The 18,126-nt window shown below is 34.0% G+C and overlaps 3 protein-coding genes across 3 annotated transcripts; 2 read left to right on the forward strand and 1 right to left on the reverse strand.

The window, feature by feature from the left end:
* Positions 1 to 3,251: 3,251 nt before the first annotated feature.
* LOC108806385 (uncharacterized) lies at positions 3,252 to 4,792 on the reverse strand. The gene is given in 7 exon segments (XM_018578485.2): positions 3,252 to 3,480; positions 3,701 to 3,787; positions 3,864 to 3,931; positions 4,019 to 4,154; positions 4,333 to 4,542; positions 4,545 to 4,594; positions 4,597 to 4,792. Coding segments are annotated over 7 exon segments (714 nt in total). The 5' UTR covers positions 4,697 to 4,792; the 3' UTR covers positions 3,252 to 3,417.
* A 5,038-nt stretch (positions 4,793 to 9,830) lies between these two features.
* On the forward strand, positions 9,831 to 13,565 carry LOC108806217 (serine/threonine-protein kinase D6PKL2). Its single transcript, XM_018578267.2, has 3 exons — positions 9,831 to 10,515; positions 12,660 to 13,075; positions 13,163 to 13,565. The coding sequence occupies exons 1-3, from the start codon at positions 10,001 to 10,003 to the stop codon at positions 13,537 to 13,539; spliced, it is 1,308 nt and encodes a 435-aa protein (XP_018433769.1). The 5' UTR covers positions 9,831 to 10,000; the 3' UTR covers positions 13,540 to 13,565.
* Positions 13,566 to 14,244: 679 nt separating this feature from the next.
* Positions 14,245 to 17,872, forward strand: LOC108805654 (peptidyl-prolyl cis-trans isomerase CYP71). The gene is made up of 13 exons (XM_018577587.2): positions 14,245 to 14,520; positions 14,601 to 14,686; positions 14,763 to 14,851; positions 14,928 to 15,170; positions 15,269 to 15,390; positions 15,621 to 15,696; positions 15,796 to 15,903; positions 15,988 to 16,164; positions 16,360 to 16,577; positions 16,749 to 16,881; positions 16,997 to 17,220; positions 17,322 to 17,475; positions 17,549 to 17,872. Exons 1-13 carry the CDS (start codon positions 14,321 to 14,323, stop codon positions 17,630 to 17,632), a joined length of 1,914 nt encoding a protein of 637 aa, XP_018433089.1. The 5' UTR covers positions 14,245 to 14,320; the 3' UTR covers positions 17,633 to 17,872.
* The last annotated feature ends 254 nt before the right edge of the window (positions 17,873 to 18,126 follow it).

Below are 18,126 nucleotides of genomic sequence, written 5' to 3' on the forward strand. Positions count from 1 at the left end.
ACGATGATTTTGACTTAAAAATGAAGAAAAGCTTGCATCAAATCCTCTTCGTAGATTTCTCTTTTCAGATTTGTATTTCTTTGAATAACAGGAGTTTTGATTTGGTTTTTATAATGCACTAATTGAATAACAGTGGATTGCAAGTCCTTTCTGATGACTTTACTTAAATGCCATATTCAATAACACATGATTTGGATTTTTTTCCAGAAATCATTAGTTGAATAACATGGGATTTTGAAACAAAACACTTTAAAATCCACAATTCAATACACCCCCTCCCTCCTTAAAGTTTAGGTGATTTTAAGATGTTTGAATGGAGTTTTCTTAGTTATTAAAAAAATTAAACAAATCACATAAATCTCTACAACTTATTGAAATCATGTAAAGCTCCATTAAAAATCAAATCACATCAAATATTAAATTGAATATACCCATTTATTAATTTTTTAGATACATATATCAACATTCTCAATTATTTATAGCCTCAACTTATATATTATATATAGTATATATAATATATATATATATATATAAAACTTGAAAATCATGTTTTTAAATCTATATAGTTATATTATTAGAAAGTCTTGCATTTTATAATTAATTAGTATTTTGTTAGTTATTTTTATGTTAATTTTTGAAAAATCTATTATACATTATGTTAACTTATATATGGTGTATTTTTTTTGCAGGTTTACAAGTTTACCTTATTTAATTGATATCTATTTTATTTTTAATTATCTCTATAATATTATTTAATAAGGCAGTTTCCTATGTGTTAGCTCACGTTAACTCCCACAATGGTTGATTACATCGATACTCTTAATGAATTAAAAATATTATATTTAAATACTATTATTTATTTTTTATTAGTTTCCTTTTAAAAATTTCCATATAACATATATATTAAAAAGGAAACATTTATAACTTTTGAAAAGAAAATTTAAAAACGAAAATATATGTATATATAATATTATTTCATTAAAAGGAAATTTCACAAGATAGTAATATTCTATTTTAAAAATATTTTTATAAAAAATATACTTTTGAACAAATAAAATACTTGCTTTATATCTATTGTTTCTTAGATGAAAAATCTATATAATTTGATTTCATAAAAACAAATTTCACAAAGATAATCTTGATATTAGAAAAAAGAAATATATTTATTTTTAAAACATAATTTTAAACAATACAAAATATATGTTTTCAAAGTAATAGAAACATTTTTTATACATCTATCTAATTCTTACATGATTACATAAAATAATTAATTAACATAAATTGATATATGTTTAATTGACTAAAAAGAGTTTATAATTAATTTTATTTACTTATCATATATTTAGTTGACTATAATATCTTTCAATTATAGCAAAAATATATATAAATTATATTTTACTTATATAATATGATTTCTAAAATACAATCACAATTTTTACTGCTTAATTTTAAGTGATATTAAAAATATCATTTTAACAATAAACATCTTTTGATCAAATAATTACAAAATATTTTAAATAACAACATGAAACATAGACTAGTATCGCCATGGTCATAATGTACCTGCTTCTTGGTGTCATCACGTTCAGTTTTAGTAGGTAGTTTAGTATCTCCTTCATTTTCTATAATTGTTGAAAACGAAATGAAAAAAAAAACATCATGAAAAGATAACCAAAGAGTGATATGAACTGAACAAAGATATCTTATACTGGACACAAACATCACTATTCTCCATGATATGAGAGAGGATGATCCCATTATCATCTTCGATAGTAACCAAACCAAGGCAAGAGAGGTTGAACTAATATAACTATACAACTATTGTATCAACCGTACACTAGCTATCCTCAACGTTTTAAGCTGTATTATTGAAATGAAATGGTAAGTAAAGAACAATCATAATTAAACCTTGCACTGAAGTGGAATCATAGCTAAAGAACAAATCTTATCGATTTGATTTAGTTTATAAACTATTTGTGTTCAACTATAATCATTTATCATCAAACATTTTTAATTTATATATATTTTACTGCACAAGGTTTGACCAAACAAAACTGAATGACTTCTAAACCACCAACAATAAAATTCAGATAAATTAGACAATTGGCATTGGAATTTGGCATCATTTAAGTAATTTTCTAGAGTATAAGGTTGATTTTGATGATTAGATGAGACAAATGATGAAGACTGGAAGACTATTTAGATTTAGAACTTGGTGCACACTATACTAAACATGTGATCAGTTCCATGAGAAACAAGTTTTTTTTTGGAGTTTTTCAAACATTTTTTCTTCTTCTCAGATAACAATGTGGACAATTCATGAATCTATGAAATTAAAACTGAGGGTTGAGAGGTATGGAACAAACACTTATATACTATAGAACCTAGGTTCTTTTCATTCTCATGTATCTAGGGCTCTAAGTAGAACCTAGGTTTAAGATAGCCCTTCAACCCTTGAAGCGAAGGGGAGATCAAGCTCGTCCCAAAGCTATAGCGTTGCTTTGGAATGCTTTGCCAAAGTGTGAGCTGAACCTACACGTAAGATCAGGGATTAGCACATATAATCATTCAGTTTTTTATTTTTTATATTATTCTAAACCATTAAAATTAAAATTAAAAATAAATAAGTCTCCATAAAATAAAACTTAAAACAGAGAATTAATCTCCACAAAGTGTTCAAGAAACAAAGAATCAAACTAACAAGTCTTAAAACATAGAATAAAGTCAACAAAGTTTTAAACATAAAATCAAACCAACATAAACCTTTTTTTAATGTAACATAAGTTTTGATAGGAAAGAAACTTGCTGACTAAGTCGCCTAAGCAGTGAAGCATGATGAGGTTTGAGGCTTCCAAAGCGGCTCAATGCGAGGTTGAAGCTACGCTTACTTGAATTTGCCTGGCTTCACCATTCCGAGGCAGTGACCCCCAAACAAAGTTCGCCTTTCGCGCGTTAGCACACTTTTTTAAACCCAGAGTAAAACTGGTGGATCTTGGACCAGTGATGAAACACGGTAGAATGTCTGTTTGTGTGTTTGGGGTGGCGAACCACTCTTGTTAACCCTGAGTCGTGTGTTGGGGGAGCCGAGTGTTACAAATAGAGTGAAAGAATTTACTCAGTAAGTATCATAGATTCATAACATTATAATATTTGTTGTTGTCAATTTCACTGGTTGCAGACAATGCACGTCAACCGTTTTTGCTAATGTACAGTAATTTGAACGGGTATGAGATGCTTTAAAAATGAGCGTGTGATCTAACAAGATTTTCTTAAAGAAACATTCAACAAGATTCGAGCTTCACACCCATTTCTCACGCTGTTTGGCATCACTGAAGATGTCTTATAAATTTAATAACATCAGTTTCAATCACACACACATAGTTTGTGTCTGGAATCAGGACTTTGAGCTTCGCAATGTCAATTTTCAGCCGTGATACTGTCTAGCAACGATTCACATGCATCTTCAAGCAAGTCCAATACCTAACATAGAAGTAGAACGAAGAAAGAAGATTGAAGATTCCAAACGATTAAACAGGAAAAATTTGGGAATCTTATAAACCAATTTAAACCATTTTAAAGATGATATATATCACTAGGCCGGAACATATGTATACATATATATATATATATTCCCACCAATAAGAGACGGGTAGTTTCTAAGGTGCAACTAATAAGCGTACTTCTGGTTATTGTTTGTTACCTTCTCAAAACCTTGAGCTCCACCATAATACGGGTCCGGCACTACCTTGTCATTGTGTTTCTTGCAATACGAACACATGAGCTTCACCTGCAAAATCCAATGAAAGTGTTTTGTATAACCTCCTGAAAATGGCGAGCAAACAACAAACAAACACCAACGTTACCTTTTTATCAGCATCAGGTGGGTAATTGCCTCTGGCTTTCCACACATTGTAAGCCTCCAATATATCCTCTGCAAGCAAACAAACAAACAACTTCCATCATATAATGTCAACTCTCCATGATTCTTGTAGAATGTTACAACATTAATCATATCTACCTTTGTTCTGCTCATCCATGGCGAGAATGAGATCAAACTCCCTGAAATCAGATGCCTTTATCGGTCTAGATAATGACGTTATCTCAACTCCACGACGTTTCGCAGCGCTTCTCATCCTTGGATCTGCCATATTCCCCTTCAAAAAAAACGCACAATAAAAATTGAGCATCTGAAACATTATTACAGTAACTGTTCCCAATCAGACATCAATCAATCTTTTGCTTTCACAACCCTAAAAACAGACTAGATTGTGTTTGGTTCAGGAGGAAAAAAAAAACAAAAGAATCGAACTGGAGAGATTGGATATCAATCACCTCGTGATAATCGATGGTTCCGGCGGAATCAATGATGAAACTGGAGTCGAGGCCTCTCTTTTTGACGATGTCTCTGAAGACGCCTTCGGCTGCTGGGCTCCGACAGATGTTACCCAGACATACGAAAAGGACGGAGAAAGGTTTGGTCTCGCTGTTCTGCGTCGGAGTAGCCATTGGAGAAGATGATGATGATGATGATGCAAAGCACACAAGGAAGGTAAGAATCTGGGTTTTTCTCGGGAACTCGAAACGAGGTTCGGTTCTTGTGACAAGGCGGAGGAAGAGATCGAGGTGGGGGCAGAATGGTAAATAAGAAGGATTGTGGAGAAGTTGTGAGCCTGCAGTACTGTGACGGAGTCATCATTCCCTGGCCTGGAGATTTTTTTTTGGATAAACGTGGTTTTTCTGCGTTCGAGTCTTTCTCCGTAATACCCAAAGGAATCAGGGGTAGATGTTGCAATTAATTAAAGCAGGGAGTGATAGTTCGGTTTAGTTCTAACTTTTAACGGACATGAGAGATTTGTGCATTCAGATTTGGTTCCGTTTGTTTGGTTAGATTTATTTTGCTTTAGGACTTGATTGGTAAACTAACTAGATTTTGACCCGCGCTTCGAAAGCGCGGGTATTATTTTTCACTTTTATAAAATATATTATTTGTTTGTAATTATTGATTTATTTATTTTAATAAAATTTTCTTTATAATAAATTCGACATAGAGTGTCTCTGATAAACTATGTATTTCTTTAGTTTTTTTTTATTCGCTCTTCAATCAACATATTTATTTGGCTTGTTGTTAAAATAAATGATTATACTTTGATCTCTGCACCTCCGCGGATGTATATTTTTAAAAATATGATGATATTTGTTTTTCATGTAATTATTATGGTTGGCAAAATGAATCCGAGGAACAGAACTGATACCAATCCGTAAATATAGTACCAATCTGAACATAAATTGATTAAATATTCGAATTATTTAAAATTTTGTTAGTTAGAGAACCGAATCGGATCCGAACCGAAGTATTCGTGTACCTGAATTTATCTAAAAATAGATTTATATATTTATATATATATATTATTTTTGTATTTTGATGTATATAAAACATCAAGAATGATACCTTTAAATTACTTTAAATACTTGAAAATATATATAGATAGTCAAAAACAAATATCTGAAATAGTTAAAGTATATTCAAATCACCAAAAAATACTTAAAATAATTATTGATTTCGTATCCAAATTTTTAAATCATACCAATTGATATGTTAAGCTTAGGTATTCTGACATATGTTATTTAAATTTATAGGTAATATATTACTTTATTTATAGATTTTGAGAAATTTTAAATATATAGTGATTTAAAACTTTAAAAATAATTTAAATATGTTATCCAAACCCAAACCAAACCCGTAAAGATCCGAATCAAACTCAAACAAAAATTTAGAAACATCGTAATAGGACTGAAATATTTGACCTTGAAAACCCGAAACGCAAACTGATCAGAACCAAACCCGTATGGATGTCTGAAAACCCATCCTTAGTCATTATTATATATCGTATAATTTCATCATATAATTAATCATATTTTATATGTACCATAATATAAGTAATGATATAATTAATACTTATTTAATATGTATCATCATATAAATAATTACATATATTATATTTTAAAATTTTAATATGAAATATGAAATATAAAAACCATAATTTGAATTGGTATTTTAAATTGGGCTTTGTATTGTATTTTTCTTATATATATTGACAACATTCTTTTATAATGGATTTAATAACTTAAGCCCATTATTTTTTCTATTTAATACTACTATCTTTGTTTCCAAACAATTTTTTTTTTAAAAGACTACAATCCATGTTTCCAAACACACCAAATTTTTTTAATACTCTTATCCAAGTATCCAAACACACCGAATTTGTACTTCAGCTTTAATAAGATAGATGACAAAACACTAACCATATGTTACAGAGATAACAATATGTGTTATAGTGTTGAAGGTGAGCTTCACATCCATATCAATATCCGATTTAGATTCGAAAAATGTTCATTTAACTCACATATCCGACGAACGAAGTCTGACTTGCTTAAAGACAAAACATGATGATGAAAAGGATATGACGAGCTCGTCGCTTCCATACCCGAAAGGAAGGGTGCTTGAACAATCAAAGAAATACGGATGATGCAGTATGAGTGTATGACAAGTATTAAATGATCAGACGAGTTGCATCTGCATCATATGGAATATGTAATCTCACTTGACAAACCAAACATACGACCTCATAAGTAAAGACGACGAACTGTTTTTTTGTCGCATTTAGAGCACTCTTCGACTATAAAAAAGGCCTTCGTCGGCTAAGTAACGGATCAACTTTTCTACAGAAAGCTTCTAGACAGATTGTAGATAGATAAAACTTAGCAATCTCGATCCTTATTGTATAGCGAACTCGATTCGATAATCAAAATCCACATTCAACATTTGGTCGACCATTCTTGGAACATTTTTATTCCCAAGAGTTTGGCGGTAAGTCATAGCTCTAGACCGGATACATATGGTTGGCACTTTACAATACATGAGAAGTATACAATGAGATCAGGTTACAAGACAAAAGTAATATCAAGATTCGTAAATAGGTCTGACTTTTTACAGATTAGATACTACCTCCAGTGGCGGAGCTAGCCAAAGTGTTCACCGGAGTCAGTAGTAGAGTCCATGTATATTACATGGGTCAATAAGCTTTGATTTACTATATTTGCTCAAGTTTCCTCTGTAAAAGCACAAGTAAAAGATAAAATTCCTTCATTTCACATGGGTCGTTTGACCCACGTCAACATGAAGTGCCTCCGCCACTGACTACCTCTCATGGCTTTTACGTGGAAGGTGAATTTCTCTCTAACGTTAAAGCATTTGATTTGGCAAGCTATATCTGAAACTATAATTGTCACCAAAAATTTGAGGACGATACAATGTGATACACAATGCAGTATTTGCGAAGTAGAAGAAGAATCAATCACATATTTTTTAAATGCCCACCATCAATTCAAATGTGGGCTCTATCAAAAATTCCTTATAACTCTGTGTTAGGGTATCTCCAACCCCACTCCATTTTTTCTTCTAAAATGGAGTAAAAACGATTATGGAGTAAGGATTGCTCCAACCTAACTCCATATCTCACTCCATAATAGTGTTTACTCCATAAATGGAGTAATCTAATTTTTGTTTGTTCATCACTCTATTATGGAGTGAGAAATGGAGTAGGGTTGGAGTATTTTTACTCCATTTTCACTTTTACTCCATTTTGGAGGAAAAAATGGAGTATTACATTGGAGATGCTCTTATCCAACATTTCCCTTTTTTTAGTATCCCCTAGACTATATTTGAGAAGTGATTTTGCCACATGTCATCTCTACAATCAGTTTCACAAAAAAAATATGACATGGCTACTACAATTGATGACATGGCTTCCAAAAAATATGACATGGATTATTTCATTTAATGTTGATTTATATTTTTGGTAAACTTTTTAGAATATGGTAATAACTCATACCTTACATTTAATATTTATATTTATTTTTGGTAAACTTCTTTAAATATGGTAATATCGCATACATCATCTCTAAAATAAATATATTCATATATAACATTAAAATTTCGAAATTATATTTATTTTATTTTCTATAATTATACAATTTGTATTGCCACATGTCCTCTCTACAATCAGTTTCACAAAAAATATGACATGGCTACTAAAATTGATGACATGGCTTCCGAAAAATATGACATGGATTAATGTTGATTTATATTTTTGGTAAACTTTTTAGAATATGGTAATAACTCATACCTTACATTTAATATTGATATTTATTTTTGGTAAACTTATTTAAATATGGTAATATCGCATACATCATCTCTAAAATAAATATATTCATATATAACATTAAAATTTCGAAATTATATTTTATTTTATTTTCTATAATTTTACAATTTGTATTGCCACATGTCCTCTCTACAATCAGTTTCACAAAAAAAAAAATAACATTGCTACTAAAATTGATGACATGGCTTCCAAAAAATATGACATGGATTATTTCATTTATATTGATTTATATTTTTGATAAACTTTTTAGAATATGGTAATAACTCATACCTTACATTTAATATTGATATTTATTTTTGGTAAACTTCTTTAAATATGGTAATATCACATAAATCATCTCTAAAATAAATATATTCATATATAACATTAAAATTTCGAAATTATATTTTATTTTATTTTCTATAATTATACAATTTGTATTACTAAATCTTTAAAAATTTGCTACAATTTTTTTAAAAAATTTGATTTCTAATCGTAAAATCATTAGATTCTTATATATCTACAGATTCTATAAACATTGTTAGTTCAAATTTTTGATAATTATACAATATATTTTTAAATAAAAAATCATTTTATTTTAATTTAATATTTAAATAAATAAAATCTATATTTAAATATCGGTAAAAATAATAAAATCTATAATATTTAATAAACCTTATTTTAAATATAAATTAAATTTTGAAAACAATTTTACTGCACATGGTGCAGGAAAATACCTAGTAGATTATTTATTATGAAGACTTCTATGAGATTATAACTTCAGCTATTTTTCTTGATTATGTGGTATATTTGGAAAAAATCAGAACAACAATTCTTTTTTTAAACGAAACCAATTTTGAGTGTAGTGGAGATAGAGGGTGCGATATGGGCTCAAGCACAAATTAATGATTCAAAATTTGGAGGCTTCTACACCCACATTCTCAAACGTTTACCGAAAGATATAAAAAGATGCTACATCGATGGAGAATGGAAAGAAAGTTGTGTATTTTTATGTCACGGATGATTCTACAACAGTGGAGGCTTAGAGAGTCATACTATGGAAGCTATGAATGTCAGATAAAGCTTTTCACTGTTATATGTAGAATGCGAAACTGTTACATTTTCTATATTTTACTATATATTTGGAGTCTTGGAGATTGATATTTTAGAAAAATATGTTGGAACAAAACTTATTTTTGTTATAGAGTTTTTTGTAATAACAAAATATATTGTAGATCAGACTTAGGTGTAAACTGTACAAGTGTGCATTATGAATATAGTAATTAGCCGACAAAAAAAAAAGAATATAGTAATTAATCTTTTGATAAAAAAGAAGAAATTAGCATTTTTGTTATACGAATAAAATACAACAATTACAACTGAAATAAAACAAACACAAAAGATGTGTATGTCATTTTCTTTCTCTGTAGGGGCCTAGGTTAAATGTCTGATCTCTGCTTCTCTCTTTCGAAACACATAGGAAGAAAGATATGATGGATAGCCAAATCGTTCCAAATAATTTCGTAATTATTGTCGAGTTACAATAAATAAAATTTTATTGAATCCTAACTATCGAAAGTTGCTTAAAATATAAGCCAAAATTACGATTAATTACACAACAGGGCATATGTAACCCCTATATTACAGCCTTTGCCATTGCCATACACATCGTTTTTGTATCTTCTATTGATATTCTATTTCTCGGCAAAATCTCACAACTAACTTCTTCTCCTTCTCCTTCTCCTTCTCCTTCTCCATTGCCACATCTCTCTCTTCTCTCTTCATTGATTGGATCCGAGATGGAGCCATGGGTTGACGATCTGGCAGACGATCTACAAAGTGTGAGCTTCACCTCCGCCGGAACCACCGTTAACCGAAGCACTAGCTCCGGCTCTCGCTCATCCTCCTCCGCCGCAGCTCTCACTCCGGCGACATCTTTCTCCTCCGCCAAACTTCCTCCCTCACTCAGATCGTCTCTCTCCCTCTCCGATCTCCGGTTCCGTCTCCGCCTCGGCGCCGGAGACATCGGCTCCGTTTTCTTAGCCGAGTTCAAATCCACAACCGCCGTCGAATTGCCGCTCTTGGCCGCCAAGGTCATGGACAAGAAGGAGCTCGCGAGCCGGAGCAAAGAAGGCAGAGCCAAGACGGAGAGAGAGATTCTCGAGACGCTCGACCACCCTTTCCTCCCCACGCTCTACGCCGCCATTGATTCACCGAAATGGCTCTGTTTGCTGACGGAGTTTTGTCCCGGCGGCGACCTCCACGTTCTCCGTCAGAAACAGCCTTCCAAACGCTTCCACGAATCCGCCGTCAGGTAACCGCCGTTAACAACTTCCGTTTATCTATCGTGTAGTATTCAGTTTCCAAAAACATTTTTAAAAAAATACTTAGGAGGATTAGGAAGGTTGATGAAATCAGGGAAGTGGGACCAATCAGCTGGTCAATTTGTCTGGTAGTTATAACACTTAAACAGAGTTTATGGCTTTGTGCTTCCCTTTGCACCGTTATCTAACACGATTATTGCCTGTTTAACGGGCAATTATCATTAAATCATAGGCCCTTTAAGTAAGATCGCATTAAGTTTTGCACAATTAGTTTCCGTAATCTCGTCCGCTATGTTCCTAACTTCCTAAACTTAGCATTGTATTGTAAATTGTTAAAAAAAAAAAAGTAAATTGTTTCCAGATTTGTTTTATTGATCGACGTGCTCGATATTTAAAATATAGATTTAAGTCTATTTACGCCACACAAAAAGGTAGTAGAAAAGTCTAGTTTTAATTTAATTTAATTTGTTTTTGTCGGCTTGTTTAAATAAAAAGACTAGTGTGGCCATTTATATTATGTATAGTATATTTAATTGTAATATAGGCAGAAGTACGCACGATTAACAAAGTGTGTGCTTCTTACATCTGTGCGTGTATCGTAGGGCGCAATATAAGTAGTTGCTATCGGTGCGGACCGCCTAAAAATGTCAAACCGAGTGGGGTTTGACTTTAAATAATAACAAATCGTTTAAGGACACGTGTACATTTGTAGTGGGACCGTGCGATTTAATTGAATCACGTAGCATGTCATGGAAGATGAATCTGAATATTTTTCTAATTGCGCGCATGTGGCTTCAGTACAAGCATATACCAGCAGAGCAGGTTATTTGTAACAATTATTACAACTTTACCATTTCTTTTGAAACCGGTGGCTACTATGAATTTTCTATATTTCACTTCAGATAATCTTAATGAGTTTGCCCCACTCTAGTAAGAATACTCAAAATTACAAAAGAAAAAAATGAGAATATATTTTTGGTACATTTTTAGTCATTTTGGGGTTTTCTATGCATTTAAGTTCATTTGTTGTTATTTAAACTTTTATGAAACTCAGCAGATCTAGACTGATATCTGGTAGTAGATACGAATTATAAAACTGACGATCCAAACAGAACAGAGTGGATGATGGATACCACACAAGAAAACAAATACTTGATGATGCAAATAATAGTACGCTTTTTGTTTATTATAGTAGGCTTTTTTTGGTTGGTAGAAAAGTTTTATTGCCGGGTTGGTTGGTGCAGATAGATTTATTTTTACCTGGTAGTAGATGAAGTGATTATTGTTAGTTGAGTTAGCCACTTATTGCCATTTATGGACCAACTCTTACCACGTAATATACTAGAAACCCGGATCTACTTCTTTGTAGATGATGATAGATCTGTTTTTTTTCCTGAGTTAATGTCAGATCAAGTAGTAGTTGACACATTAAAGAAAGGTCATGACTGGCTTAGGCATTCTCTTAAAACTATTGTGACTTGATTGTGTTTTAGTTGCAACTAAATTCTAATGTGTATTGAGTATATATTTGCTTTACCTTTTTCTTTTGTCACTGGCCATGTAACTGAGTTCTACTAGGTTTCTTCTTTACTATTAAATTAAAATGATTGAGAACCAATATAGGTAGTCCTCACTACATCTAGCTATCCTTCTTATCATGTTGTAGTGGCACCTTATGTTATTTGAGGTTGTCCCACACAAAAATATCACGAAGTTTCTGGTTTATCTTTTGTGTGAACTTGTTCTTAAGAACCCAAAACAGACTTTTATACACTGTTTTGTGTGGAGTATGTTTGTTGACTGTGGACCCCTGAAGACAAAAGAGGAATCCTGGGTAATGTATATGCACCAGAAACTCTCTTAGACAAAAGAGTTCGTTAAGCTAGGAAACCTTGTAGGTCCATTATTGTTCCTTATGCATAGTGTAAACCTAACCCAACATTATCTTCTTGTCCCCAAAACCCAACATACATTTTGTCACAATACCTAAATATGTAACAAGAGATTCCAAATTATTATTGCAAATCTCAATTATTCGTTTTGTCCTCACTACCCTGTTTTCTTCTTCCTGTCCCTTGTATCAATTTTGCGTTCACATCAGTAATTAATTAACCACATCTCTTGTAATTTCTAGATTCTACGTATCGGAAGTGATCGTAGCCATGGAATATCTTCACATGATGGGGATTGTTTACCGAGACTTGAAGCCTGAGAATGTGCTGGTTCGATCAGATGGTCACATCATGCTAACCGATTTCGATCTCTCCTTGAGATGTGATGAATCCACCTCCACACCACAGATTGTACTGAACGGCTCTTCTGACCAGAACGAGAGCCAAACAATGGACCATCATCAGACCACATCGTCTTCTTGCATGATCCCAAACTGTATTGTCCCAGCTGTCTCCTGCTTCCACCCGAGAATCCGAAGACGTAAGAAGAAAGCTGATCACCGTAACAACGGTCCTGAGCTTGTGGCCGAGCCTCTGGACGTCCGCTCCATGTCCTTTGTTGGGACGCATGAGTACTTGGCCCCTGAAATTGTTTCAGGTATTACTTCAAAGTTACTTCATTATGATTTGCTACGTTATTTTGTTAGTTAAGATCATATTAACTCATCCAAAATGTGAATGGCAGGAGAAGGGCATGGGAGCGCGGTGGACTGGTGGACATTGGGGATATTCATGTTCGAGCTGTTCTACGGTACGACGCCTTTCAAAGGGATGGACCACGAGTTAACCCTTGCAAACATCGTCGCTAGAGCCCTCGAGTTTCCAAAAGAGCCAACCATTCCAAGCGCGGCCAAGGATCTGATCTCTCAGCTACTGGCTAAGGACCCGATCCGACGTCTGGGGTCGTCTCTGGGTGCATCTGCCGTGAAACGCCACCCGTTTTTCCAAGGAGTTAATTGGGCTTTGCTCATGTGTACTCGTCCTCCTTTTCTTCCTCCGCCTTTCCGCAAAGAACTTTTGTCCGATGACATTTGTCCTGATACCCATGTCGACTACTATTAATAATATATTATTTAGCAACTACGTAACCAAGGATTCTCTTCAGAGTTTAATCTATAATTTTGACACATAAAACTGAAGTAAAGAACAAGGCACCTAAGGCAGTGGTCTATGGTTGTGTTTATTACAATTTTAAGATGCATACTGCATGTTATTAAAAAGAAAATACTCCTTTTGTTTCAAAATATTGTATATTCTAATGGCCTATGGTTGTGATCCACGTGACGCTTGAATGAATTTGACATGTGAAGCTTGAATGATTTTGACATGTCAAAAAGAAGACAATGTGACGATGAACCTCTTAAGATGATTAAACCTTATATTTTAGTCTTGATAGGAAAGTTTTTGGTTTTGATAAAAGAAAATTTTTTTGGTTTCCATATTTTATGTGGTTGATTCTTTTTTTTAAATAATAAAAAGTTTATTTATATCTAAACTCCTAAAATCCTTTTTAATCACCTCCTAAATTTTTGTTTAAATCCGGAGTTTAAAAAAGTCCTTTTTGAGTTCTGAATATAATGAGATCCTCTTAAATCATCAGCCCCCCCCCCCCCCCTTCCTTCCCCTTGACTCTTGTGGTCGGGCTTATGTGAGGCCCAATAGGTAAACTTCGTTCATCAGCCCCCCCCTTCCCCTTGTCTCTTGTAGTCGGGCTTATATGAGGCCCAATAGGTAAACTTCGTTCATAAATCTCGACACCTCTTTCTCTCTCTCAGTCGCGTCGGAGTAGTCCCCAGCAACCAATTCCAGTGATTCCAATCGAAGTTTTTTTTTCACGGAATCGATGGACGAAGAAGCTCATAATGGAAGCGCGATTCCTTCTGAAGCTCATAATGGAAGCGCGATTCCTTCCAAAGAATTAGCGGTGGTGGTGGTGGATGAGGAAGAGCCGATGGTCGGGCCTGGACCTGCTCCACGCGCCAAGCGCAAGCGTCCGCTTCAGTTCGAACAAGCTTATCTCGATTCGCTTCCTTCTGCTAACATGTAACCTTTTGTTTTAGAGTTTTAGTGTACGCATTGAGCTTATTTGATTTGGTATTGATGATATATATGTTTGGGATTAGGTATGAGAAAAGTTACATGCATAGGGATGTAGTCACACATGTTGCTGTCTCTGCTGCTGATTTCTTCATCACTGGAAGCATCGATGGTACCTACTTTCTCTCTCTCTCAGTTTACTTACTCTTTGAGTTTTTACAAACATATATTCTTTTTTTTTTTCATAGGCCACTTGAAGTTTTGGAAGAAAAAGGGTGTTGGCATCGAGTTTGCTAAGCATTTCCGCTCCCATCTTGGTCCTATTCAAGGTCTTGCGGTGAGAGTTTCCTCAATTTCCGAATGTTTTTTTGTTTTGTTTCGTGTTCTGTTATCAACAATGATTTTTCTTCCAGGTTAGCGTTGATGGTTTGCTTTGCTGTACCATCTCAAACGATGACCATGCTGTTAAAATTTACGATGTTGTCAACTACGATATGATGGCTATGATCCGCTTGCCCTATATTCCCGGTGCTGTTGAGTGGGTCTACGCACATGGGGATGTCAAAGCCAAACTTGCTGTTAGTGACCGTGACTCGTCCTTTGTGCATGTTTATGATCCCCGCTCTGGTTCCAATGAACCCATTGCTTCAAAACAGGTCTCTTTCTTTTTCTTTTTTTTTTATAATCTTTTGTTGCTATTTCTTGAATCACAGAGATTGAAAGGTTTGTTATATCTTTTGTCGTTGTTGTTCAGATACATTCGTATCCTATTAAGGTCATGAAGTACAATCCTGTGTCTGACACAGTGATTTCTGGTGACACAAAAGGACTCATTGAGTACTGGAGTCCAGCTACGCTACAGTTTCCTGAGGATGAGTATGTTCTTGTCTCATTTCTTATCCAAAATCCTTTGATTCTTCCCATTTCAGTATTGTTGGTTTTCTATCATTTGGAGCTTTTCCTAAACAGAAAAATATACCCTTTTCTGTGTGGTTAAATTTCATAGTGATGAGAATACCACGAAGAGGAGGCTATTTTAGAGATATTTTTGTTGTCATTTTTTTTTTGGAATGTGTTTTGATTTGACCTTTTGCTTCGTATTGTAGGGTAGACTTCAAATTGAAGAGTGACACGAATCTATTTGAGATTATAAAGTGTAAAACATCAATCTCTGCCATTGAGGTACCACCTAGAGATCTTGTTTTTAGCTATTTTCCATATGATATGTGCCAGTGAAAATCATAGTGGTTTGGTATCTAAATGTAATTAACTTCTTATCAGGTGAGTCCGGACGGTGAACAGTTTTCTGTTACATCTCCTGATCGTAGGATTCGCGTGTTTTGGTTTCGCTCTGGTAAACTAAGGCGGGTATATGACGAGTCACTTGAGGTAGGACTACATATTCTATTCTCATTGCCCTTGCATGTTTTCACGTTACTCTTGCGTAATCATATATTGTACTGAAATTATTAGGTGGCCCAAGATCTACAGAGGAGCGATGCTCCAATGTACAGACTTGAAGCAATTGACTTTGGTAGAAGAATGGCAGTTGAGAAGGAACTTGAAAAAACCGAGAGCGCTCCACAGCCCAATGCAGTTTTCGACGAAAGCTCCAATTTCCTTATATATGCCACTCTTCTTGGAATAAAAGTAAGAATTCAACTTATTGTTTTCGTTTTAAATTAGCAATACCAGTCTAGTGTCCCGTCTCACATGAACATGATTCAATCAATTATCACAAAAGCTAAAATACTTTGTTGTAAACATATGTTAACGTGGTTAAAGTAAGTTAGGGTCTCTGCGGATAGCTGACTTATTTCGCTGTCTACCCTTTTGTTTGCCTAGATAGTAAATTTACACACCAACACAGTTGCAAGGATCCTTGGAAAGGTGGAGAGCAATGAAAGGTATCTGAGAGTTGCACTATATCAAGGTGATCAAGGCGGAAAGAAAGTAAGAAAGATTCCAGCAGCTGCAGCAAATGTAAATGAAAGCAAGGAGCCTTTAACTGATCCAACTATCTTATGTTGCGCCTTCAAGAAACACAGGATCTATATGTTCAGGTACTTGACACATATCCGGCTAAAACATCTCATGTTTTTGTATTGCATCTTTAGAAAAATCATCCTCTTTTGGTTTCCGTAGATATCCGTAGACATTTTTCTCCTGTCTCTATAATATTTTCTTCTTAACTTGTTATCACCGAAGTTAATATAAAGAATTGAAATCTGCAGTCGGAGAGAGCCAGAAGAACCTGAAGATGCAAGCCAAGGGAGGGATGTGTTTAACGAGAAGCCTGCTGCTGATGAACTTATGTCTGTCTCAGACATTGGAAACTCATCCACAACGTCTCTCCCAGAGAACGTGGTATGTTCTTCATAACCCATCAAACTGTTTTACTAATCATTAGGTAGTCTGTGATTTGGATCTTTAACATAATAGCTCTCTTAACTCCTCTTTTTAATTTGGAAATTTGCTCCAGATCATGCATACTACAATGGGTGATATGCACATAAAGCTTTACCCAGAAGAATGTCCCAAAACAGTGGAGAACTTCACAACACACTGTCGAAATGGCTATTACGACAACCACCTTTTCCACCGAGTTATCAAAGGATTCATGGTACAAACTGGAGATCCTCTTGGGGATGGCACTGGAGGACAGTCAATTTGGGGAAGAGAATTCGAGGACGAGTTTCACAAAAGGTATATCATATTCTTTACTGCCATGCCTGCTTTTATGTTTGGCCGTCTTAATAAAAACAAAATGAATGTTAAACCTAGTTTGTGTTATGTTTTCCTTGCAGTCTTCGGCATGACAGGCCGTTCACAGTGTCAATGGCAAACGCTGGTCCAAACACAAATGGGTCGCAGTTCTTTATTACAACGGTGGCTACACCGTGGCTAGACAATAAGCATACTGTTTTTGGCAGAGTTGTGAAGGGAATGGATGTCGTACAGGTAAAAAATGTTTTTTTTTGTTTTCCTAGCTTAGTGTGACATTGTGTCTAACCATATAACTAAAAATGAACAGGGTATAGAGAAAGTGAAGACAGACAAAAACGACAGGCCTTACCAAGATGTTAAGATACTTAATGTCACTGTTCCTAAATCTTAGCATCTCCACTCTTTTCTCAAAGATAATCAAGAAGCCCTAGGGTATCGCTGTAGAATCTGAACTTTGGTCGTTGATTGTTCGAATTGTGGGATGAGTGTTGTTACCGAGCACATGACTTGGTGGTATCATTTTCTTGATACTAGTTATCTTTAATTTTGTTATGCAAGTACTTGGAGTTGCTGCTCGGTTTCATTTTCTTCTATTGTACTTCTAATTTATCTAAGTTTTATGATTGGACCAGATTTTCGGTAGCTCTTTTTTATACTAATAATTAGTTTTATTTTATAATAATTTTAAAATAATAAAATATAAATGATTTATATCTATACTATTAAAGTACAAGCATGTTTTAGATTTTTAATCTTTTTATCTCTACCGAAGAACATTTCCTTTGTATTCATTAAGGGTATTCTGGACATTCTGCACCAGTTTCTTCTTTATTATTTTTTGGTTTGTCATTAATCACTGATTTCCTAATTTAATTTCGGCCTGCG

This window comes from Raphanus sativus, chromosome 6, assembly GCF_000801105.2.
Source record: "Raphanus sativus cultivar WK10039 chromosome 6, ASM80110v3, whole genome shotgun sequence".
Taxonomy (NCBI): domain Eukaryota; kingdom Viridiplantae; phylum Streptophyta; class Magnoliopsida; order Brassicales; family Brassicaceae; genus Raphanus; species Raphanus sativus.

What these genes read in the sequence shown, in the direction of transcription:
- LOC108806217 (XM_018578267.2), top strand. Translation starts at nt 10,001, where the DNA reads ATGGAGCCATGGGTTGACGATCTGGCAGACGATCTACAAAGTGTGAGC. An exon ending in TTCCACGAATCCGCCGTCAG is followed by an intron (nt 10,516 to 12,659) that starts GTAACCGCCGTT and finishes TGTAATTTCTAG; the next exon opens with ATTCTACGTATCGGAAGTGA. An exon ending in GGCCCCTGAAATTGTTTCAG is followed by an intron (nt 13,076 to 13,162) that starts GTATTACTTCAA and finishes TGTGAATGGCAG; the next exon opens with GAGAAGGGCATGGGAGCGCG.
- LOC108805654 (XM_018577587.2), top strand. Translation starts at nt 14,321, where the DNA reads ATGGACGAAGAAGCTCATAATGGAAGCGCGATTCCTTCTGAAGCTCAT. An exon ending in AACCCATTGCTTCAAAACAG is followed by an intron (nt 15,171 to 15,268) that starts GTCTCTTTCTTT and finishes GTTGTTGTTCAG; the next exon opens with ATACATTCGTATCCTATTAA. An exon ending in GAGGACGAGTTTCACAAAAG is followed by an intron (nt 17,221 to 17,321) that starts GTATATCATATT and finishes TTTTCCTTGCAG; the next exon opens with TCTTCGGCATGACAGGCCGT.